Genomic DNA, 24,655 nt, shown 5'->3' with positions numbered 1-24,655 from the left:
ACAACCCAGAAGACGGTCATACTGCACAAGCTATTATTATTGCATGCAGACCACAGAGTGAGCAAAACCACACTTAAGAACACTGAGAAAACCCAATCCTTTCTGCTGTCTGCTAGGTCTGTGCTTATCCCTTATTTCTCAAAGGTTTCTGTCTTTCCCCACAAGGAAGTCCAAGAGTGTATCTTTCTCTGAGCAGTCAGCTTCTTCAGGCTAGGAGAGAAAAAACCTACTGATGTCCTGCTCCCCACAGCACAGTTTGTGAACAATCACAACCCCTACCAAAATCCAGCCTATAGCTCAGCCTGTACATATTTTTTGTTGTGGTGTGCACTTAGAGGGAGGCCAGCTCCCATGAGCTTTTACCTTTGCAGAAAGCAGCAGCAGCTGATAAACCAGAGGGGGAATTTCCTGCAGGTCTAATGTGGAGAACATCCTAAGGACCTTTTCCACCACAAACTGCAGCTCCTCTCCTGAGAGTGGAATATCCCTGTTGAAGCAAAGATACAACCTAATCATTTTCACTAGTTTCCTTCAGAATCCACAGCAGTCAACCCATAACTACACAAAGGGTCCCAATGTACAGACAGGCAGTAAATGCTCACAAAGTCCTCACCAGGAGCAGTTGCCACAGATCCCTCAATACCCTACCATGGTCCCAGAATATTTTTCAGCCTTCGGTGCTTAGATCTCCCTCAGACTATGCTTGTTCATTAATGTATGGTGGCCTCATGCGATGGCAACCAGGAGACCAACCACCTCAAGGGTTTGCATAGCTGTAGCGGGTCCTCGTACACCCCTCTGGGAAACCTGTGTGCTCAAGCACCTTTCTGAAATGCCTATACCCCAATGCATGCAGCATGGGGAATAAACAGGAGGAACCAGAGGTCTGTGTGCAGTTGAAGGGCCATGATCTCGTTGCAGTCACAAAGACATGGTGGGATAGCTTGCATGACTGGAATGTGGTCATGGTTGGCTACAGGCTTTTCAGGAAAGACAGACCAGCAAGGCAAGGTGGGGGAGTTGCTCTTTATGCGAGGGAGCAATTGGAATGCATTGAGCTCTGCCTCGGAGTGGAAGGAGAACATGTTGAGAGCTTGTGGGTAAAAATTAAGGGACAGCCAAATATGGGTGACACTGTTGTGGGCGTTTGCTACAGGCCACCTGATCAAGAAAAGGAAGTTGATGAAGCCTTCTACAGAGAGCTGGAAGTAGCCTTGCAATCACAGGCCCTGGTCCTCATGGGGGACTTCAACCACCCTGATATTTTCTGGAAAAGCAACACAGCGAGCCACGCACAATCCAGAAGGTTCCTGCAGAGCATCAAGGACAACTTTTTGATGCAAGTGGTGGAGAGATGTGCTGCTCGACCTTATCCTAACAAACAAGGAAGGGCTGGTTGAGGATGTGAGAGTTGGGGGTAGCCCTGGCTGCAGTGACCATGACATGGTTGAGTTTAGGATACTGCGAGGTAGAAGCAGGGCTATGAGTCGGGTTACAACCTTGGACTTCAGGAGGGCCAACTTTGGCCTCTTCAAAGACCTGTTAGAAGGAATCTCATGGGCTAGGGCTCTGGAAGGCAGGGGGGCCCAAGAAAGCTGGGCTGAACAGTATTCAAGGACCACTTCCTCCGAGCTCAAGATCGGTGCATTCCCAGGAGAAAGAAGTCAGGCAGAGGATCCAGGAGGCCCACATGGATGAGCAAAGAGCTTCTAGAGAAACTCAAACCGAAGAAGGAAGTTCACAGTATGTGGAAAAAGGGACTGGCCACTTGGGAGGAATATAGTGATGTTGTCAGGGTATGCAGAGATGTGACGAGGAAGGCCAAGGCCCACTTGGAATTAAATCTGGCAGGGAATGTCAAGGATAACAAGAAGGGCTTCTTTAAATGCATCAGCAGTAAAAGGAAGACTGGGGAAACAGTAGGCCCACTGCTGAACAAGGAAGGGACCCTGGTAATGCAGGATGCAGAGAAGGCAGAGTTACTGAATGTCTTCTTTGCCTCAGTCTTTACTGCTAAGACTGGCCCTCAGGCATCCCAGCCCCCAGAGAACCAGAGAAGAGAGGACAAATTGGTACAAAGGAAGACTTACTATCGGTTGAGAAAGACTGGGCCAGAGATCACCTATACAAACTGGATCCTCACAAATCCATGGGCCCCGATGGGATGCACCCACAAGCGCTGAGGGAGCTGGTGGATGTTCTTGCTGAGTCACTCTCCATCATCTTTGAAAGGTTGTGGAGGATAGGAGAGGTGCCCGAGGACTGGAGGAAAGCAAATGTCACTCCAATCTTCAAAAAGGGCAAGAAGGAGGACCTGGGGAACTACAGGCCAGTCAGTCTCACCTCCATCCCCGGAAAGGTGATGGAGCAGTTCATCTTGGAGGTCATCTCCAGGCATGTAGAGGAAAAGAAGGTTATCAGAAGTAGTCAACATAGATTCACCAAGGGAAGATCATGCTTGACCAACCTGATAGCCTTCTACGATGGCGTGACTGGCTGGGTCAATGAAGGGAAAGCAGTGGATGTTGTCTGTCTTGACTTCAGTAAGGCATTCGACACTGTCTCCCATAGCATCCTCACAGGCAAGCTAAGGAAGTGTGGGTTGGGTGAGAGGGCAGTGAGGTGGATTGAGAACTGGCTCAACAGAACTCAGAGGGTTATAATCAATGGAGCAGAGTCTGGATGGCAGCCTGTCACTAGTGGTGTTCCCCAGGGGTCTGTGCTGGGTCCAGTCCTGTTCAACGTATTCATCAATGACCTGGATGATGGGATAGAGTGAACCCTCAGCAAGTCTGCTGACGATACCAAGCTGGGAGGAGTAGCTGGTACACCAGAAGGCTGTGCTGCCATCCAGCGAGATCTGGACAGGCTGGAGAGCTGGGCCGAGGGGAACCCGATAAAATTCAACAAGAGCAAGTGCAAGGTCCTGCACCTGGGGAGGAACAACCCCATGCACCGGTACAGGCTGGGGGCTGAACTACTGGAAAGTGGCTCTGTTGAGAAGGACCTGGGAGTGCTGGTGGACAAGCTGACCCTGAGCCAACAATGTGTCCTTGTGGCCAAGAAGGCCAATGGTACCCTGGGATGCATTAAAAGGAGTGTGGCCAGCAGATCGAGAGAGGTTATGCTCCCCCTCTACTCTGCCCTAGTGAGACCATGTTTGGAGTACTGTGTCCAGTTTTGGGCCTCGCAGTTTAAGAAGGATGTGGAACTGCTTGAGCAAGTCCAGTGGAGAGCTACCAAGATGATCAGGGGGCTGGAGCATCTCCTTTATGAGGAAAGACTGAGAGGCTTGGGTTTGTTTAGCCTGGAGAAGACTGAGGGGGGATTTCATAAATACCTATAAATATCTAAAGGGTAGGTGTCAGGATGATGGGACTAGGCTCTTTCCAATAGTGCCCAATGACAGGACAAGGGGCAATGGGCACAAGTTGGAACACAGGAAGTTCCACCTCAATATGAGAAAAAACTTCTTTCCGGTGAGGGTGCCAAAGCAGTGGAACAGGCTGCCCAGGGAGGTTGTGGAGTCTCCTTCCCTGGAGACATTCAAAACCCACCTGGATGCATTCCTGTGCCCTCTGGTCTAGGTGTGCCTGCTCAAGCAGGGGGGTTGGACAAGATGATCTCCAGAGGTCCCTTCCAACCCCTACCATTCTGTGATTCTGCACTGTTAATTTGCCAAGGTTCACTCACACATGGAATAAAAACCCACAATGCCATGCCCAGTCTCTGAAGCATGCCTGCCAGCTGCTTTTTATATCCAAATGGATCTGATGTGGATATTCATCGACTCAACCATCCACAGGGCTGTGCTTGGTATGGTCCCAGACCTACTATTTGTACTTGCCCCAAACTACGTGTGAATATATGTGGCCATGACTGCAGCACAAGAAAGTATTGATGTTGAAGGTAGAAGGAATTACCTGAACATGTTGGCAAGATGTATTACACTCCGAGGATCCCACCTGGTAAAAAAAAAAAAAAAGTTGGAAAAATGAGAGCAAGCAGAATTATCATTTTCCCCTTCCCTCCTCATACACAATTACTCAATGTCACCATTCCCCTGTCACATTCTGATATTAAAATCAAAAGCCAAATTTCCACCAGAAGTCACCACCACCCCCTTACCACCCAGACACAGGATGCTCCAAACTGTCCCAGTCCCCATGATAACAAATGACCAAGAAAGGAATAAAAACAAGTGCTTCCTGAGACAAATTAACGAAACGCTACTGCAAGATCTGGGAACTGGATGATCCCTTGCCTTCCCAGCCAGAGAAGACATTGTCACAGAGGGCACATATTCAAAGATGATAGAACAGGACACAGACAGTGACGTCCAGCTCATCACAATGTGTTTTTCAAAGCACATGGAACACAGTTTTGCCATGCCACTAAGAGGATGTTGAGGCTACAGACACTTAGCAACTGCAGGTTTAGCTCCCACTGTACTTGTAGGGTATCAGAGGGAATTTTGTAAAAGGCCCAAATAGGACTACGCACTGACTGATCTGTAAATGGTCTAAAGATGGCAGAGATGAACTTACTTGCTGGAGCAGAGGGTATTTATCAGCTGCTTCTTAAACTCTTCCCCATGCAGTTCACCTGAAAAAGCAAACGTCTTTCAGGAGCCAATTCCAGAGAATGGGAGGACAGGCTGGGAAGAAGGAGCTGAGAGGGGTTACCTTTCCCATAAGCCAGGCTCTCCTTCGAACTGGCCAATGCAGTGAGAACAGTGGAAAACAACTCCAAGGATTTCCCGTTAGACAGGGTGCCGCCTTTAATAACATCAACAAACAGGGTGGCAAGCTCAGCCAACGCGTGGCCTGGCAGCTGGCGAGCCTGGGAGAAGAAACAACAACATGAAAGAGCCTGAGGCAGCACACAGAATTCCACATACATGCCCAAACCATCACCAGAAACCAGCAAAGGACAACGTTTCTTACAGTGAAATGTTCCCCTAAAAGGGGAATTCACCCCCAAGACTGTCATACCATCATTTATAGAACTGAGCAGTAAAGCAAGTTGATGTAATTATATGTTTGGAGTTTTGAGTCTAAGTATAATTATCCAAAGATAACCACATTTGCGCACAGAGCAAATTCCAACGCCACCTAACTTAGTCCAGGGCAGATCCATGGAAAATACACAGCTCATTTTCCTCAATGGCCTAGTGAAGTATCACAATCTACATACGAAATGATACCCAGCAGACCCCAGGAAAGTCAGCCCAAAGGAGCTTCTACCTCCAGCATCAGCAGTCCTATGATTTCAGACACCTTGCCCAAATGCAGGTCCCCTGACTCCACTAGCGGGACACAGTGCTTGTAAACCTGAAGCCTCCTGAGCACACCGCTTCGCTGGGAACAAGGGGAGCCTTATAATGATAAAATAAAGAAAACGAAGAGTAGAAAAAAAGTTATGCAAGTAACAACATGTTGCTAAACAAGAGGAAATTAGCACGGTTAAACTGTCACCTGACGGCAACTCTCCATTTTGTCTATCTGACAAAACAGATAAAAAACAGAGCATAGGAAATGAGAATCTCTTGCACAAAACAGCTGAAGCACTCAACCCTGCTATCACGCCCTGTGGTTCACTCAACCCGCAGCCTGAGATAAGGAAGCATCAAAATGTTGAGAAGAATCAGCTTGGCAATTAAGCTTCAGCTGGCCAGCTCAGTTCTGCTCCAAGGTATCTAAGGGCTCCCAAAAGTAAAGCCCACTTACAACAGGTTCACTACAAATGATTAGTCAGGTTTCTGATTTTCTGTACGTATTTTGAGATGCCCCGTTTCCCTGTGACAGCCCTGGCTGGCTGGTTCTTACCGAAAGTGACACTTCCCTGTTTTGCTGACCACTTACTTCGCCCAGCCAGCCCGCACCGGCTCTCAGCAGGGCCGGGGCCGGGGCCGGGGCCGGAGCCCCCTCCCCACTCACCCCCAAAGCGCAGCTCAGAGATCACCCACCTCTGAAGATCCCTCTTAGCAAAGCTGCCGTCTCCCTCCCCTTCAGGGCCTGCCTCGTCACCATATCGCCCAGCTGCAAAGAAAAGGGGACGCTGTGACCTGCACCTCACCCAAGGCCTCCCGAGGAGAAGCCGCCGCCGCCCCACCCCGCCGTCCACTGAGGGCCCGGCCCGCTGGACACCCGCGCACCTCGCCCTCCCCCAGGCTCTCCAGGGCCTCCTGGAGCTTCTCGGGGTCCTCGCCGGCCGCCAGCGACAGGATGCGCTGGGCCATGGGGCCACGGAAGGGCCGGGCCCGGCCCTGCCCGGGCCAGCCCGACAGGGGACTCGCTGCCGACGGCCGCCGCGCCTCAGCGCCGCCGCCACGAAATTCCCGCCCGGAAGTGCCCGCCTGTCACCCGGGCAACAGCTCCCGCCCCCAGCGCGCGCTTCCCTTCCGCGCCACCGGCCGCTCCCGCCTCTACCGGAGGCCCGGGGTTCGAGTCCCGTGGGGTGCGGGCAGCGCGGGGCGCAGGCGGCCAGGGCTGCGGGGCAGGACGCACTGCGTGGCAGCATAGGGTGCCGAGCCGCGTGGGTTGTAGGCACGCGGCGCGCGGGACGGTGTGGGGTGCAGGCATATGGGGTTGCAGGTGCAGGGGGTGCGGGCCAATGTGGGGTGCAGGCACGTGGGGTGGGCAGCCGAGGGGAGCACTGGGGTGCCCGGCACAAAGTGCCCATTCAGGGCCACCCCGCAGCAGCAGCGCCCAGCCCCTGCGGGTGCCACCCACATGGAGCACGAATCCCTTTGAGTAAACCCCTTAATTCCAGGGGGCACGAGGGGTGGCCTTGGGCACACGAGGAGGTTTAGCCTGCCTTTAAGTAGCGGGGTTTAGCCAGAGGATCCGGTGCCAGCACCGCATGGGAGCTTCTGCAAGCCCCGTGCTCACGAGGAGCAAGTGCTGACACTGCCAAGTGAGGGCAGGGGCCGTGGGGAGGGGGATAACTGGACGAGAGCTTCCATAAGAGATCCAGCCACAGCACCTTGGGGTGGGTCCCTCTTGGGGGTGCCACCCCTTCCGGACACCCCTATTCCTAGGACTACACCCACTTGGTCATGCCAGGGATTGTGCATGAGTCTGCAAAACTATTTTATCTGTGGTGAGCATGATGGCCAGGATGCCCAGGTGGCCAGGAGAGCACAGGTCCCCTATGCCACCCCGTGTAGGGCTGTTGGGTCTGTTTGGCAGCCCCCAGGCTGATGATGTCCCCCCATCACACACCGTCTTACTTGCTGGGCTGTAATCAAATGTCCAAAAAGCTCTAGGAGGGAGCTGAGACTTGCGCCGGGGCTGCCGCGGGAAGGGGACAGGAAGATTGGGAGGTCTCCGGTGGAGAGCAGCACGTGGTGCCCCAGCCCACAGCAGCATTGCTCGGTGTTTTGGCACAGGTCTAGATTTTCCCTCCCCACTCCCCCCTGCCCTTCATCTGGAGTCTTGTGCCTTCCTCGTCCTCGCTCCCTTGCAGCGGATCTCAGCTGTTTGCAGGGCAGCCCTGTGGAAACCAAATCCTTAAATCCCAGTAGCATTACAAAACATGCCTTGTATAAGCCCCTTCAGTCCCGCTCCTGTGCTTAACCTGGCCCTGCCACCTCCCCAAAATCCCCATTCATGGTAAGAACCCAGCTGAGCTCCTCTCATGGGCTTGGGGAAAGAGCTGTGCACAGCCCCATCCTCACCATGTCCCCACCCAGCTCCTGTAACCCTGGGCCCAGAAAGAGTTAAGGCTGCAAGGGCTCCGTGCTCCATGCAGCTTCAGCATGCTGGGATGTCCCAAAAAAACTAATTTTGCCATCCCACTGCACCCACATGTGGTCTCAGCACAGTCCCTGCTGCATCCTGGGGCTCCCTTCCCTCACAGGTTTGTGGCATCACCTGGGGGTGGACTGGATTCCAGTTCCCAAAGCTCCAAGCAGACAACCATCACCTGGGGGCATTGTAAAAGAAAATATCTGGCTGTGGTTTTTTATTTTAAAAGCTGAAAGTGGCCCTGTATGGATGCTGGTTTGGGTGGCCTTGTTGGGGAGGAGTAGGAGAGCCCCAAGGAGGGACCAGCCCTGGGAGCATGCTCTGCTGTGGACCTGTCCCCGCAGCTGCACCCTGCCCACATGGCCACATTTGCAGTGGGACCTTGCCAGGCTTTTTGGGGCATAAGTCTGGCCTGCTTGTCCTGGGGGATTGGGCCGGGGTGGCAGGCTGCCCATCGCCTCCTCTGCCCCTGCCCCGCGCTAATGAGTGAGTTACACAACGAGAAGCTTTTATACTTCGTTAATCGGGCCCGGCATCCCATCCCGCCCCTCCATGCACATTCCGGCTGGCCAGCAGAGCACCATCTCCCTCCTTCCCTCCCCTCAGCTGCCTTTTGTAATGTTTTAATGGGGTTTCTTGCCTGGGTTGTGCTGATTTAATTACAAAGCTGCAGTGAGTTGATGCCTTGTGACGGTCTAATCCCAACCTGGTGACTCTACAAAGCTTTCGCCCGGCTTTCTTCCTGCTCCACTCCGGCCTCACCATCCGTGCTTCTGTCTCTGCTCTGTGCACTGACCCTCTACAGACGGTTCAGCTTTTCCTTTCCCTGGTGAGTACCCGGGACTTTTTCCACCCCAAATAACTTTGCATCAGAGACCTTAATCCAGCCTTCCCTTAACCTGGCACCTCTGAGGCTGGGATTGCTTTTAGAGCCTGGAAAAAGGGGAGGCATGTCCCTTCCCTGGGAGCTGGCATGGAAGAGGATGCCCCTGGGAAGTGGTTGAACTGGAGCCAAGCATCCCTCACACAGCCTGGGCTTGGAGCTGGTGCTATGGCCTGGCAGGGGCAGGGTCAGGTGCTGGAGGGAGGACGAAGGTAGGCTTCCTCCTCCTCATGCATGGGAACAAGGTGTTTCACCCAGACAGTGTCAGAAAGATGCCGACAGGCTTGTGGTCCAACGTTGCAGATGGCAGTGGGCTGTGGGATGCAGCAGCAGGGGCTCAAGTATTTGGGAAACACCTAGGGGATAATGGAGCAGTGGAAATAAAAGGCAGAAAAAGCATTAGCCGGCTGCCCATCTGGCCAAAGCTGGGTGCTCGCCCCTGCCTGTAAGAGGATGGTCTGACATGAAAAGGTGTTGGGTAAGGTCATAGGGGTCCCCATGAGCTGCCCCCAACCTCCAGCAGAAAGGCAGAGCCAGAAAAAAGTATGAAGGTGTCAGACGATCAATACCCACATTCTTAATCTGCTTTTGCAAACATCCCTGTTGTTTCTCAAAGCTGCCCAGCCTCTGGCAGGCAGGCAGAGATGCAGGCAGTATGTGATGGAACTGAGGACAGCTGGGGTGTCCCCACCTGAGCAAGAGGGGCGGGGATGGGGCACAGGGGGGCTGCAGAGGCTGTTGAGATCCCCACCGTTGCTGATTCCTCCTTACCTCTCCCAGTGTCCTGCAGCCAACAGAGGACAGAGGACAACATGTCTGCGGTTGTGAGTACTGCCCCCACACTGCCCTGTCCCCTGCGCTCTGAGCATCCCCTCCCCACAGCGCCAGGATGGGATGCACCCCATGTACCCCTTGCCCCCCACCTGCTCTCATCCCATGGCAGGGAGCCTGGGTGGCATGCAGCCCATTCCCATCCCATTGCATCCCCTCAGCAGCAGGTATGGAGGCTCTGCCCTTCCCCATGGCCCCCCATCTCAGGAGACCCATGGTGGGGCAGGGAGTTGCGGGGCTGGCTGGGGAGACCCTACATCCTCTCTTTGCCCCTAGACGGGCACCTTCCGCATCGTCTCAGAGGAGGAGCAGGCCCTGCGCACCAAGCTGGAGCGCCTCACCACCAAGGACCATGGCCCTGTCTTCGGGAGGTGTGAGAAGATCCCCTCGCACACCCTGCAGAAGGTGAGGGTGGCTGTGAGGAGCAGGGGGCAGACACAGCCTGGGGCACCTGCTCCTTCCTGGGGGCCTGAGGGAGACCCTCAATGGGCTCTTACCTTTGGAGGGGGATGTGCTTACACCAAAGGGTCTCAGAGAAGGGGACCTGGGTGACCCTGCCCTCCCCGTGCTGGGATGCTACAAGGAGCATCACTGCATCCCTCCAGCTTTTGGGTGCCTAAATGACCCCTGGGGTGTTTTGGGGTACACAGGGAACATCACTGAGCTGTGCCCCCTCCCTGCTTCCCCCACAGGCAAAGGATGAGCTGAACGAGACAGAGGAACAGAGGGAGGTGGCGGTGAAGGCACTGAGGGAGCTGGTGCAGGAGCGGGCAAGTGGCGAGGACGTGTGCAAGGCAGTGGCTGAGAAGGTGCAGGGGAAGGATGACTCCTTCTTCCTCCGCTTCATCCGTGCCCGCAAGTTCGATGTCCACAGGGCCTATGACCTGCTGAAAGGTGGGGAGGGGTCCCAGGCTGCGATGCTGGGTGAGAAGGGGGGTGTGCATCCACCAGCAGCTCCCAGTCCTGTGCTGGTTCCTCCCTGGTCTGGGCTGCGCTGGCAGAGCAGGACCCTGGCATGGGAAGGAATGAGGAAAGAGGATAAATAGAAAAAAGGCAGGGCCGGGGGGCTCAGGATGCAGGGGAAAATGTTGGGATGGGGAAGGAAATAAATAAGAGTGGTGCCAGGGCATCCCATAATGCCAGGACAATCCCATTCCTTGCTAATTTACCAGACAAAATGGAAAAAACCCAGGCTGTTTAATTTGTGCAGCAAATCCAGCTGGTTTGGACTACATCCCTTCAAGACTCCCCCCACCCTATACATGCCATATATATGCCCTATATATGCCCTGTACATACCCCTACCTACCCGTGTAAGAAGCATCCACCCTGATGCTTTTGTGCATAGTGCCTGGTGGGCTCAACACCCCTGGGACCCCTTGAGGGCTGGGGGCAGGTTGGGGGGCTTGTGGCATCCTCTCCCCACACCAGGGGTGACCTGTAGGGATGGAAGGGGAGAGGAAGAGCAGTCTGGGGAGGGGTGGCTGCTGGCTGGGACCTGCCCAGCTCCAGCTCCACTCTTCTTTGTGTTGGCCTGGGGATAATGAGTTGTAATTATCAGCACTGGCTCCCAGACGAGCTGTTTTGTTTGCCTGCATTTTCCCAGGATGAGATTCCTTATTTTGTGCCCGCAGGGTGCCAAGGGAGGGGAGCTGGGGGATGTCAGCCAAATGGGGAGGAAGGGGAGAAGGGAAATGAGGGGAAAAATTACTTCATCTGCTTATTGAGGTGCTGGAGAGAAGGCAGGTGTGGGAAGACCCCAGCATGGGGAGAGTAACACTGAGCACGCAGGGGACGGGGCTGAGCTCCTCTCGCTCCTTTGCTGGAGAAGTCCTGACCCACATGGACCCCAGGCACAGCCGGTCTGCAGCTCTTGGGCTCAGGACCAGTGTCTCTCCATCACCAGCCTGCCCTGTCTCTGGCGGCTTCGCCAGCACTGCCCTGGCTTCCCAAGGCTGGGTGAGCAGCTGTTGTCTCCCTGATTTCTGCCTCTCTTCAGGCTACGTGAACTTCCGCCAGCAGTACCCTGAGCTCTTTGACAACCTGACCCCTGAGGCTGTGCGCAGCACAATCGAAGCTGGCTACCCGGGCATCCTGGCCAGCAGAGACAAGTATGGCCGGGTGGTGATGCTCTTCAACATTGAGAACTGGGATTACGAGGAGATCACCTTTGATGAGGTGAGCCCAGCCCAGCCATTGTTGCCAGAGCAGAGCAGTCCCACGCCCAGCCTTGTCCCGCTCGGCACGTCCGAGGGCAGCATCCCTTACACACACATGTACATATGTTCACACACAGCCTCCAACCATCCAAGCTGAAGCAAATCTGTAGCCCTTTGAATTTATCCTTCCAGGGAGTGTGGGAGAGCATGGTCCATCCCAAAGGGTTCCTCTTCCTTCCCTCTGATGTTGTGCAAGGTACAGGCCAGATTCTGGGTGTGCATTCCCCAGCCCCAGGGGTGAAGAAAGGCACCATGCCATTAAATCAAGGCGCTTTGGAATGGAGGGTCCTGCAGGGCAGAGTAGGAAACTGAGGCACGGGGCATGGAAAGGGCTTCTTGGCAAAGAGGTCTCCAGGCATGTAGCTCACAACTTCTCCCAGGTCCGTTTTCTGCTCAGCTCTGAAGTTGGTCACAACATATCATTGACCCAGATCTGAGACGCACCCAGCTTGAAAGGAGAACGTGGTGGTTGTTGAGCATCCCCCGAAATGCCCTCCCTCCTCTGAAGTCCTGGGGCTGGCTGCCACAAGTAGGCTGGAGTCAAGCAGACCCTGGCTAATGCTCCATGGGACTCTTCCTGGGAACAACCCGGGGTCTATGGGAGGTGAGACCTAAAATCACACCTGCTGTCTCTCCTCTCCATCAGATCCTTCGTGCCTATTGCGTTATCTTGGAGAAGCTTCTGGAAAATGAAGAGACCCAGATCAACGGGTTCTGCATCATTGAGAACTTCAAGGGCTTCACCATGCAGCAGGCATCAGGGATCAAACCCTCCGAGCTTAAGAAGATGGTGGACATGCTGCAGGTGAGATGGCAAAGTCTGCACCCGGTGGTGGCAGAGCGGGTCCTGGGGGAGCAGAGAGCTCAGGGAAAGGAGCAGGCAGGGCTAGCAAGGACTGTGATTTCCACCACACTGACACCAGAAGAAAACACTGTGGAGAGGCTGTTCCCTGTCACACGCTCCTTCCCTTGCCAGCTAATTGGCTTAATCCTGCAAGATGGATCCTATTTTTCTGGCCCCAGGTCCCTGTCCTCTCAAAAGCCCAACCAGAAGCAGTCCCACCACTCCTTGCAGCATCCTATGGCATGGCCTGGAGGCCTTTCCTCTGCACCCTCAGCCCAGCCTGGTCCAGGCTGGACAGAGACTAAGAGGCACTCCAGGATTTCCACCCTTGGACCGGGGGCCAAAGACACTTGGCTCTTTCCAGGGAAGGAGGACAGCAGAGATGCAGTCCTTCTTGTGGAGTGGGAGCAATGAACCATCTGCGTAGCTCTTCAGCTTCCCTGGTACTCTCAGGGCTGGGATGGCCGATCCTCTGGGTCAGAGCAAAACATGGGCCATCAAAGAGAGAAATGGAGATTGGGCAAGGGGAGCCACGGCAGGGGTGTCCATTGCTGCCCGCCCGGCTCCGTGTGGCCAGCACCCTCTGTAACCATCTGTGTCTGGGTTTGGGATTCTAGGACTCGTTCCCAGCACGGTTCAAGGCCGTCCACTTCATCCACCAGCCTTGGTATTTCACCACCACCTACAACGTGGTCAAACCATTCCTGAAAAGCAAACTGCTGGAGAGGGTGAGTGTGGAAAAGAGACCCGGGCACAGAGGCTCATCCCTGGGTGAACCAGAGCAACCAGGAAGAGTCACCCTGGTCCTCTGCTGAGGGTTGGTCCCATCTCCCTCTAGGTCTTTGTGCATGGGGAGGAGCTGGAGTCCTTCTACCAGGAGATTGATGCTGACATCTTGCCAGCAGACTTTGGTGGCAACCTGCCCAAGTATGATGGCAAAGCAACTGCAGAGAAGCTCTTTGGGCCCCGCATTGAGGCTGAAGACACAGCTCTCTAAACCAGGGTCCGTTCCTCCTCCCCTGTGCAACAGGATCAGAGGTGGTCCTCTAACCCCAACCACCTCCTTACTGTAGCTTTGGTTGAATGACTGCTTGTGATGAGGCACTCTGGGCGTGTTGCTCCACGCTTGCCCCTCCCCTCCCCAAACCTGGCAGTGGGCTGCCTGGCAGCTCTGTCCCTTCCAGGCAAAGCATTCTTCCCTCAGGAGCCAGCAGAGAAAGGATGTCACCAGCCCTCTCCTGCAGCATGCCCTGGAGCTGTGGTGGGAGGACAGGACAGCATCTGCTCTGGGAAGGGAGGGCTACAGTGAGGGAGGAATAAAGTGTTTAACAGCAGAGCTCTGGGGTCCCTTGTGGCATGTGGCAAGGAACAGAGGTGCAGCTTTTTGGGCACAGGCACTGGCTGCACTGCTGGTTATAATGAGGCCAGGAGTGTCAGTGCTTGGTAGGAGACCCCTGTGCCCCCATTGGCTGCCCTTTGGCACGGGGCCAAGGAACTGGCTGTGGCCGTCCTCCCTGCATCCTAGAACGAGCCCCACCCCTGCCTGAGCAAAGACCCCCAATGGTCAGTCATCTGCTCTAACCAGGAAAGAGGAAACAGCCCAAAAGATGGAAACAAGAACCCAAACAGGGGCCCCCAGGGGAGATGGCACTGCCCGATTCCTGCTCAGGCAGGCAGGGAGGAGGAACAGATGCTGCTTGGGCCACTAAGAGTAGGAGATGGATTTTAGCCACAGGACGGTGAAAAGACAAGAATACAACCTCCTAAATCCTTCAAAAGTCCCAGCATAGCTGTTCCTCCTACCACTGCACTGTTGAGAGGGAGCTCAGTCAGAGAAGCCCCACCAAAAGCAACCACAGAGGGCAGAGGAAGGGCCTTGCCCAGCAAACAAGCTGTGCATCATGCTAATTGGCCCTTGCTAATATGGAGTCAGCAGGACCAGGGTGGGGAGGAGGGAGGCAGATGTAGCTGTGTCCCAAAGGTGGTCTGTTCTGGTTCATGATCCAGGCATCTCTTCCAAGGAGCTGATCAGATACCTGTTTCTAGACAATCTTCTCCCTTGGCAAGCAGTAGGGCTCAGAGAGGAGCAAGGCACTGGCCTTTGCCCAGGTTACCTTCTCTGTCAAGCTGGTCCCACAGGGTGCCCCACATCCCCTCACTGCTCTGCAGCTACACGTCGTCAGCCAAGCAGAGGACCAGACCCCCACCCGAAGCCAGCCGAGGTGGAGGGTGCTGACAAGAGCTGCATTCATCAGGGCACTGGCTCAGGCTCAAACCAAACAGGACATTGGCTCCGAAGCTACAGAGGGAGGATGGGGCCTGTCTGGGCAGAGGTGACTGGGGTTAAATCTGTTTCCTCCAGCCTCAGCAGCATGATGGCTGGTCCTTGCATGGCAAGTCCCAGCCTGAGGCTGTGCCAACCTTGTGCAGAAGCCCAGAGGGAGAGCAAAAAGCATTTCTCTGCTGTGTTTGGCTCCTTCCTTACTGTAGCGCTCTTCACGAGGCCAAGAAGCATCTGGAGCTGTCCCAAGGAAACCATGTGTGACAACCCTCAACCATCAGGCCAGCACAAACACAACAGCACAGCTTGCTTGGGATACAGAGCAATTGCAGCTCACTTGTAAAAACAGAATACAACCCGCCTCTTCCCTCCTATATGAACAGATAGGAGTACCACACTGCTGCCTCTGGGATTTGGACTGGGACAGCTGTAGCTCTTGGGAGGTCCCTGTGACTGCTCACCACTGCTGGGACAAATTGTCAGCTAGTAGTTTGCTTTGATGACGAGGCAGAGAACAGCACAGCAAACAGAGCAGAGAGCACGATCCACGCTAGCCTCAGCTTCCCTCCAGAGTGACTCTAACCAAGCCAGGAAGGAATTTTGAAGTAGATCTTTTGAAGTAGATCCAACAGCTAAATCACAATGGCCAATAAACTAGAGATGGAGCCCAAAACACTGCCTCCCATAGAGGAATTCTCATTATAGTAGAACCGCAGCAACAGTCCTGGCCCAGCCACCCCAACAGCTCACCAGTCCCAGTTACCCTCCACATCTGTTTCACTTGGTTTGTAGGTAAAACACCACACACCAGTGAGCTTTTAGTGTCAGTCAAATAGCACTTTTAGCAGAGCTCTTCTATCCCCAGGCTCCAGCAAGTGGTTAACTCCTCAGATGGTGAAGTGTCCCAGCCAGATATGCTGTTGTGGGGTTTTTTTTTCTGCTAGCTACTGAAAGACTAGGAACTCCGCTCACTCTGATGGTTTCTGCAGAGGTACAGGAGCCAAAAGCTTTACCGCACGCTGCAGGAAAGCTGTAGTCCCAGAGGAGAGTCCTACACACTGCAGGAAGGACTACAGCTAAGCCCTGCACCCTGCTTCAGGTCTTAGTCCTGGCACAGCCATAGACAGACTCTGGAGGAGTCCCCCAGCCAGCAACCTAGTGATCCTGGGAGAGGCTAGGGGCTGAGACAGAACTGTCACAATCCACTCTCATCCACCAGCAAAAATAGCCCTTCTTCAGCATTTTCAGGTCAGGCATTAATTTTTTTCAAGCTGATGTCATCTCCATTCTCCACCAGAGAGGCATCAAGGACCTCTCTTGGCCATAACACAAAAAGCAACTAAGAAAGGCTTGAGCTTTACTAGGGCTTGTGTCACATGCTGCAAGGGAGAAAGCAGGGGAAGAGAAAATGAAGTCGTCCACCCAGCTAGCTTCCCAAGCTGAGCCACTAGCCCCTGTCAACTGCCAAGAAAGCCACATGCTCCTTCACTCAAGAGCCTGTCAAGACACACCACACTTAGCCACCAAGCCCAGCCCAGCAGATGTGAGAGCCAGGGCAACTGTTAGATGCTCCTATATATAGAGCAGGAATTGTTAAGTCTGAGTTCTGCCCAGAGGCTTTCTGTAGCAGCTCTGTCCTTGTTCTGCTCTCTGGAACACAACAGAAGCAGAAGAAACTCCAGCTGGAGATGACAGTGGTGGCAGGTACTGGCACACCATCCACGTGTTGTTACATACAGCCCTGTGCACTCTTCCCATTTATCTACTGAACACTCACTTCAGCTTTCAGCAGGAGGCAGATCCAGGCCTTTGAGAGGTGGGTACAGAAGCTGCAACTGCTGGAAAGAGTGAAAAGTGGAAACAACACCCCTAACACTGCCACCCCTCTTGTCTTCCCCACCCCAGAAGTATGGAAGGAGCGCAAGCTTGAGATTTCTCTCTCAAAAGGAAAGGGTAATTCACATTTACTAGAACAAATCAGAGCCCTTGCATTTACCACAGGAATAGCCAGCAGGTCAAAACACAGAGGCAACACCAGAGTTCATGAAACAGGAGTTACTGACAAAGGCTGTCCAGTCTGGAAGGGAGGAAGCAACAAGCCAGCTCCTGCCTTGGTATATAGCACAGGGATATAAGGACAGCCCTGGCCCAAGGCAGTCTTGGTTTAGACAGCACTAGTGAACAGCAACTAACATCTAATACTAATGCTACATGTAAGGACTGGGCTCAAGGATTCCTCTTCCTCCTTCAGCTAATCTCAATCTCATAACTGAGGGAACATACTCAGATACCCAGCTGCGTTTTAACCGATACTACCTTGTTGGCCCAATATATTCCCACATCAGATGACCCTCTCCCCACTGCAGAGGAAGTGTGTAAGAAAGCATGGCTGCTTTGCCTATCAAGAGTGACAGCTGGACTCCCATCACCCAGTAACATTGCACACAGTCACTACATGTAGCACTGACTTCAATAAGTCCTTTATTTTTAAATAAAGAAATCCCACTAAACCAAAGATAACAAAATTACATTGTTTTGCAATGACCTCCATTTTACACCACACAACAAAAAAGAAAAATCAAAGACAGTTTTATATATATTTATATATCATTTTAAAGGTAAACATCAGCAGATATAGAAAAATTGCATTGCTAGTTGCAAATCATCTCCCCTGCAGCTGTCAGCTCCAGAGAATCTGACTCAGAACATGGCAGCAGGGAGGGTGTCTCAGTATACAAGCTTTTTCAGGGCAGCATTTAGACATTATTCTAGAGTATCATTTTGCCAATTTGAAAAATATTTTCATAGTAAACTGCTCACCAAGAACATTAGAAGTCACTCAGCCTGTTCTAACACACCTGCGTGGGCAAAACGAGAAGGGCAGAGGTCTGTTCTTCCTGAGGTCTCCACACACCTCTTGGGGTTGGGATTTTTAGAAAAAGTAGTTGTTTTCAAGAAAAATGTCTAGTGATCTGTCAGTGGGAATTATGGTCAAGCTGTCTAGTAACACAATGAGAAAACATGCTCCTTTGGAAAGATGCTGACTTGAGCTAAGCAGTAGAGTTTGATTGTATCTAATATTAGTGGGTTTTGTTTGGCTTTTTTTTTTTTTGAAGACTTCCCAGTTGGCAGAAACCATGAGAAGGGTCAACACCCCGGTAGAGCTACAGTGGAGATCCTAGGAGAAAGTGCTGTATCTAATCAAAGCTCTTGCATGACCAGAGATAGACAATGCAAGCTTGTCATTCAGACAAAAGCAAAAAGGCTTTGTGTGGAGCCACCTTGTGGGACTGGGCTCCTTACTGGCATTAAAACTACCTGGGTTAGGCAAGGCCATTGGGTGAGAAGGAAAGAAAAGCCTTTATCATCCACAAGTGATGCAGGGTTGGAGCTTTTGGGAAGTGTTATCAAATAAGACTTGAAAAAGGCTGTTCAATACCAGCAGAGCCAACCTGATAAATGCTGCCCTGGATTGCAGTGTTTGTGTCTATTGACTAGCCAGCAAAACAAAGCACACAGATGTTCAGAATGCAACAGTTCAGGATAACCCTAGAAGCTCTTCCACCACAGCACAGAAAGCTTGCAACTGCTTTCACTCATTGATGGCACTTAAGCCTAAGCTCCAACAACAACTTAGAAGGTCCAGACTGGTGTAACAGACACTCTCAGCAATAAACAGGGTACAGTTACAAAGCACCCCTTCCTTGGGCCAGTGTTGCTGAGGCATTCTAAGCTGAGGAAAACTCAGCAAGTCCTCACACTAAGAGGAGCTGTTTGCTTTTCACCCAGAAGTCATAAAGGAGACAGTGCTTTGAGTCACTGTGGCTCCAGGACCTGCGCAACCAACAGACCCACCAAAGGAATAAGGACAGGTGGAGTAAGACTCAAGCCAGAGACATGTTCTTCACAACAAATGACTTACACATGCAGCACAAGGCTAGGGCCTTTTCTGGTCTCCTTGAAAAAGTCTGTGAAGAATTTCAATAAGCTCCAGAAAGGCAAAATACTTCTAGAAAAACTCGGAAAAAAATTCCAGTGACTAAACTTTTGGCAATTAAATCCTGTAGTTGCTACTCTGCTTTTTCTTTTGAGATGTAGTCACACTTAGGCAATCTACCTCCAGCTACGCTGCTGGAGAGTTAATAGAGATAAGAACTCTGGGATTGTAAGGTAACAAGTCACATATTAAGCAAAGCAAACTCTCCTACAACTCAATCCCTACTGCTAGAGGAGTACAGAGCTGAAAATGATCCACTGCTTATATTATTTTAAGCCTTAAAATAGACTGTAGCTAGTTGTAGGCTGCCCAGAAAGGTCCTTTAAGTCACTGCACTTGTACAGTGTACATTGCCAGAGTTGTCTCACTACTAGTGTCTGAAAATTGATTTACTAAAAAGCAAAGGCCCAAAAGCTCTGACAGAGCCGTTACTGAAGTCTCTAGATATGCTGATGTCAAGGGAGGAGGAGAAGAAGGGCAAGGCACCACGTGTCAAAGGGCTGTGGGTCTAGGAACTTGTGACAGACCCAGGGCAGATGACACAAAGGTAGCTTGGCTAGATTCAATACTGGAGCTAATAGTTCCCAACATCTTTGCTTAGTGCCCTGTCTTTGTAACCTATATCTTCATAATCAGGAACCACAGAAAAACACTTGGGAAGAGACTGCAGGGAAGTTCAAGTGTCTGTCTTTACTGTGCAACTACATGGTCAGACCCATCTGAAAACACCTTCAGTGTAGAAGCTAACCAAGTGATCATTAGAAATGTTGGCAGACCTGATGCAGAAGAAGCTGCAAGTTCCTTGTGTTCAGTCCCAGCTGCTCACCTACAAGCTTCAGATCTCTCCAGACACTGACAAAGGAGATGGTTGGACCAGCCTAACCAAACAGTAATAGTTCTGCAACTTGCTATATGAGTAGGAGAGTCCTCATGGATTACGCTCCAGTGCTACTTACATCCAGTGATGGAGAGGTGTGTATATCACATGAGACTGCCTGTGGAAGAGCTCTGCTAAAGCTTTTTTTTAATCCCGGTTTGAAACTAAACAGAGCACAACAGATTTGTCAAGCTGTAATCTTGAACTGCACTATCAGACTACACCGTAATGATATAGAAGTGCACACTTCAAGAACCTCAAGCATCTTGACATGAGGTGAAAAAGACAACTTTACCTCTAAGACTTAAAAATTCAGATTGCATTTAAGGTTGAGTTCACGGGGTAAATGAAGACTACTGGCCCATATCACAAGACTAGTATTGCCTTATTTTGGGAGAGAAAAGTATTTCAGATTAGGACTGGACGAAGTCCTATGCATCTTGGGGCACTGGCACTAGGTATCAGCTGCCACTCACTGTCAGCAGCAAGATTTAATACAGGATTCTCTTTAGGTAAGATGTACTGCAGCTTAACTTTCTCTTCTCCCACTTCCAAGATCTAAGTTACTGCTGCAAGTCTGACACCATGAGCCTTGCTTTGAAGCAAGTTGGGTGGGATGGGGAGAATGGATTTTTCACTGCTTCCACCTACAGCAAGCTTAGTAAGCTGAACCTCAGGCTTCAGAAGCCTTTTGTGCAAACAAGCCGTGACAAAAGCACTTCTTTCCCAAACAGGCTAGAATTAGTTGACCATGTCACAACTGGTTTGAACAGGTGTAGATGCAAGTGCAAAATGCAAGAACAGGTCAAAGGAGCAGGACAGAGACCCATATTACTTCTGTAGCTGAGTTCCAGAAACTCCACAGCATCGTCACTTCTGATGTATGAAGGCTTGGGTTGTGGGGCAGAAAGGAATATTCCTTGAAGAGGCCCTCCAACTTTCAAGCAAAATCTCAATTTGATTAGACAAAGCTACAGCTCCTCCTGCTTTGAGAATTGCCCAGTTGCTCACCTCATTTTGGGACACCTGCTTAAAAACAGGTCATTGACTGGGAACCTGCTGTAGTGAAATCAGTTTGAAACATAGGTATGTTTGATAAGGTAGCTTCCTCATACCTCAGAAACAGAAAAAACTCATTTGAAAGCCTGGTCTGTCAGGAATGATCTTTACAAAACAGAGGGAGGAAATTTTTTTCCAAGGAAAAGCCTCCCAGAACAATGCTCTGCTTTCAGAGGGACTGGCATGACTTGGCCAAAAAACACAGAGACAAAACACTTGTGTTGCCTCAGCATTAACCTTCTCAAACAGCACCAAGCCACTTCTCACCCTCCTGACTTCCACATTCTGGGCCAGTCAACAACTGACTTGTTCAGCCAGTGTTGGGTCCCTGGGAAAGAAGGCAGTGCTTCAGCCACTTGGGGAGATGGGCAGAGAGCCCCTGCTTTTGATAAGGCTCTCAAGTTGAAGGCGGCAGATATTTTACTCTCAAAGTCAGACACACACTGACCTTTCATAGGTATCCACGCGTAGGATCGTATGATGGGCTCTTCACTTCAACAGCAGTATCAGTACCAGGACAACTGCTGTTCCTCTAGAGCAGTCTCAAGATGATGCTCATCTCAGCACAGTAAAGCTGGATTGAGGAAGGACCCAACACAGAGGAAGGGCAGCTTTGTTTCCTCAAGGCAGACAGCCATGACCTGTGTAAGCTACAGCTGTAGTATACTATGAGAGTTGAAACACTTTATAAAGTTGTAACCCACTGGAGATAAAAACCATATCCCTCTACACACCTGAATTTATACTGTAGCTATTTGATGCATACAAGTGTTGTTTACACTCTACTTCTGTTGAAGTGAGAAGATATTTAAGTCATATCCACTGAATATTACATGAACTTAAGCAAAAATTCTGAAATGTCTTTTACGACATATTTTAGTGATATACAGATGCCATATAATGAGTGGGTAACAACACAGAGACAAGATATCCATCAGCTAAGAATTTCCTTGCTAACTGATGCCCTAAAACAGTTCTTAAGGAACAGCCACAAGCATGGCCAAGTCTTGCTATTGCCTTACTTGGTCACATCTTTTGATGAAGAAAGGAAACCTGGATTTAATAACAAGGAGAATGTGCAGATATCCACAGTTCATTGTAACAGGCCAAGGTGTCTGGCCTAAGGCAAATTAAAGGAATTTCCTGATATGATAATGCACCTTTGCTACAATAGTTAATTATTGCTGTATTAAAACAAAAACCCACCAGTCCAACCTACTGAAGTTCAGGGACAGGGCAGTCCAGAAGGCTTGTTCCCCTATATTACCAGACTGAAGTCTTGCAGCTTGTTTCACCCTTAAGCTATACACTAAAGTGCCTGGAACACAGACCAGGGCTGAAGCAATAAAGTGCTAATTGATGTGGGAAGTGTGACAGGAAAAGAACTTCACTGACACTGTGATAAAGAAGTTTTAAGGATGGATTAATGAAACTACAACATTGACAGAACAACCAGTAAAAAAAAGATTTTGACCACAAAGGTCCAGTCTCCAGATTGTCATGGGACAACTTTCCTTCCAGGGGATAGACTAGAGTCTTTAATAACAATCTTGGCAGAGACAGTAACATCCACTTGAGGGAAAGCACAAGTGAGTAGGCATCTTTCCTGCGAACAGCTTTCACACTTTGCACGTCAAAAGCAGAAACGGATGTCTGGGTGTGGAAAAGGAATTCAAGCGAGGAAGAGCCCAGTGTCTCTCTAGAGCCAGTAATCTTAAAGCATTTACATAGATGTGGAAGCAGTTAGCCGCACAAAAATATCATTTTAATTGCACAGGGCTAGACACATCCAGTTCCCCATCAACTGTAAGGCAAGTCATGTGTCTGAAAACCATTTGATGCTTTGAAAGCTAAGGAGAATAATTTTGGTATGATTTACCCTGACATCAGGGGAGTAAATCTAAATAGATACCTTCTCCCCCCAACAAATTAATCCCTATCAGAGTATGTAATTCTCTATGCAATATTCTTAAAAACAGACTGAGCTTACAGAAAGATCCTGCAGATTCTTCATCACTGGCTTCCATTTGGAAGCCAGAGCCAGCTTTAAAAAGCCCTGGGTCAAACAAAAAATCCAGTACTAAAGATGACTACATTTAAAAAGAGGCAAAAATGACAAGAAGGTGACCGATCTGGTCATGGTGTGAACATGTTCACATGGAAACATTAACTGGTATTACCAGCCTGCAGCATAAAGACACCCCAAACCACAGATAGCTGAAGCATGGAAAAGTATTTTAAAAAATTGATTTGCTTGTGCAGGTGCATTCCTAGGAACTAAAACGCTTCCCTTGAGATGGTGCAAGGCTGGAACTCCACTTGCACTCAAGCATCTGTTTTTCTAAGCCACATTTGAGTGGCTTACAGACCGAGTCACTTACTGACTTGTGGCTTGGTACAGGGTTTTTCCAGCACCAGGACAGAGGAGGACAGTCACACTTACCCTGTCATCTACACCTAAACAAATGCTGCAGATCAAGTTTTTGACCAGTATGTGAAGAGATTGACATCTGAAATTTCTGCTACATTAAAGCAAGCAGTCTTCAGCTCAATGACCCTGTAACAAGTCACAGTCAGCAACTTAAATCTTCAAGCAGAGCAGTAAATTAAAAACCCAAGTGACTATTATGCAAAGATGCTCTGACCAAATATTAACCTCTACTTTAACTCCACTTTGGAAGAAAACATTGTGATCAAACTGCAGCCACAGGATATCAAGGAGAATGGAAACCTGAAGCAGCAGGTGGGGGAACAAGGTGTTCCCAAAGGGGGAGATATACTGAAGTGATCCAGAGTCTTTGGGTCAATTACTCCTGGCCAGATACCGCCTGCTCTGTGTCTGAGCAGTGAGACTTTGTCTTCTCCCACTGGCAGATGGCATTGGCATACTGTACCACAAGCTTATCCATCCAGGTAAGAGGTTCTGGGAATAGTACAGACCCCTCAAAAAATCCCAGGTGGCCTCCATGAAGGGGCAGCACATGCATGACATTTTCCCGTTTCTCTGTAAAACAAAAGGAGGCACAAAAGTTCCAGAAAGTTAACATCTTGGAGCTGAGAATGAAACAATCTTGAGTCGTGGTGGTAATCAACTCTATCCTTGGCATAGCATCTGAACTAAAGGAGCAATCGTGCAGAAAGCAGAAAAGCACTGACAAAGGCCACAGCTACTTTGAAGTCCAAAGCACATAAGCGTACTGCTTTACCAAACAAGACAGTTTGCAGGAACCAATCCCAGCCAGTACAAAAAGGTTGCCCAAGAAATGCTGCTGGCTGGGTGCTTACAGCAATACCTGTATTGCTGTAAGAATGCTCATTCTTTAATGAATTAAGAACACACATACTAATAGTCCTAGTTCCAGTGTATCACATCAAGCTGCACCAAAGCTCTGGCAGTACATCAGCCACCTTGTTCCATGTACAGTGAGAAAACCCCTGTGCTTCCTTCTGTTTGGAAGGAGCTATGGATAAATTCTTTGCTCACAGCTTTCAACCAGGAAAATAATGAGCTCTGCTTCCCTCCCTGTGCATCCACTATTTGTGTGACAAAGCAGCAGCCGCCAGCTACCTCTTCTGAGCTTCTAAATGTAATTTGCCTTTTCTTTCCCTGGCTGAAGATAGACAGCTCAAATTTCCTTTCAAGGGAGAAATCCTAGTTCAGTATCAAATAACACAGCTATGCATGTACCCCACTGCCCCCTGCCTCTTCACCAGCAGAGGGGGCTGTTTATCTGTATTTAGGACTACCTCTATAATAACCCACCTTTCTACTAAATCCCAGTAAGGAATGAAGACTTGAGGAATATTTTTTTCCATTGGAGAATGCAACCTGAATGTAACTTACTGGCTATCAACACAAGCCAAAACAGCAGAAGATATCTGCAAGGACTCAAGTTCTTCCTGCTCAAGGTTA

At 50.5% G+C, this 24,655-nt stretch overlaps 3 protein-coding genes across 5 annotated transcripts in view; 1 reads left to right on the top strand and 2 right to left on the bottom strand.

Moving 5' to 3' along the window:
- The window catches only part of FANCI (FA complementation group I), a 28,283-nt gene extending 21,928 nt beyond the window's left edge, over positions 1–6,355 (bottom strand). For 2 of the 3 annotated variants that reach the window (XM_064456223.1, XM_064456224.1), the window contains exons 1-7: positions 6,158–6,355; positions 5,969–6,041; positions 5,247–5,377; positions 4,686–4,842; positions 4,548–4,605; positions 3,924–3,965; positions 364–487 (exon numbers count right to left, since the gene is read on the bottom strand). In XM_064456223.1, the coding sequence (XP_064312293.1) occupies positions 364–487; positions 3,924–3,965; positions 4,548–4,605; positions 4,686–4,842; positions 5,247–5,377; positions 5,969–6,041; positions 6,158–6,241 (669 nt within the window). In that variant the 5' untranslated portion in view covers positions 6,242–6,355. Of the gene's footprint in view, positions 1–363; positions 488–3,923; positions 3,966–4,547; positions 4,606–4,685; positions 4,843–5,246; positions 5,378–5,968; positions 6,042–6,157 lie in introns of those variants that run through there. The other variant, XM_064456225.1, reaches the window with a different exon arrangement.
- A 2,989-nt stretch (positions 6,356–9,344) lies between these two features.
- On the top strand, positions 9,345–13,674 carry RLBP1 (retinaldehyde binding protein 1). The gene is made up of 7 exons (XM_009511213.2): positions 9,345–9,458; positions 9,742–9,870; positions 10,158–10,359; positions 11,465–11,643; positions 12,331–12,489; positions 13,146–13,256; positions 13,367–13,674. Exons 1-7 carry the CDS (start codon positions 9,345–9,347, stop codon positions 13,523–13,525), a joined length of 1,053 nt encoding a protein of 350 aa, XP_009509508.2. The 3' UTR covers positions 13,526–13,674.
- Positions 13,675–17,267: 3,593 nt separating this feature from the next.
- ABHD2 (abhydrolase domain containing 2, acylglycerol lipase) overlaps positions 17,268–24,655 on the bottom strand; it is a 41,477-nt gene continuing 34,089 nt past the window's right edge. Inside the window, exon 11 of the mRNA XM_064456227.1 lies at positions 17,268–23,746. Within this exon, the coding sequence (XP_064312297.1) occupies positions 23,550–23,746 (197 nt within the window). The 3' untranslated portion in view covers positions 17,268–23,549. The remainder of the gene's footprint in view (positions 23,747–24,655) is intronic.

The sequence above is a fragment of the Phalacrocorax carbo genome, chromosome 7, assembly GCF_963921805.1.
Source record: "Phalacrocorax carbo chromosome 7, bPhaCar2.1, whole genome shotgun sequence".
Lineage (NCBI taxonomy): Eukaryota > Metazoa > Chordata > Aves > Suliformes > Phalacrocoracidae > Phalacrocorax > Phalacrocorax carbo.
This window is presented reverse-complemented; position numbering and strand designations above follow the sequence as displayed.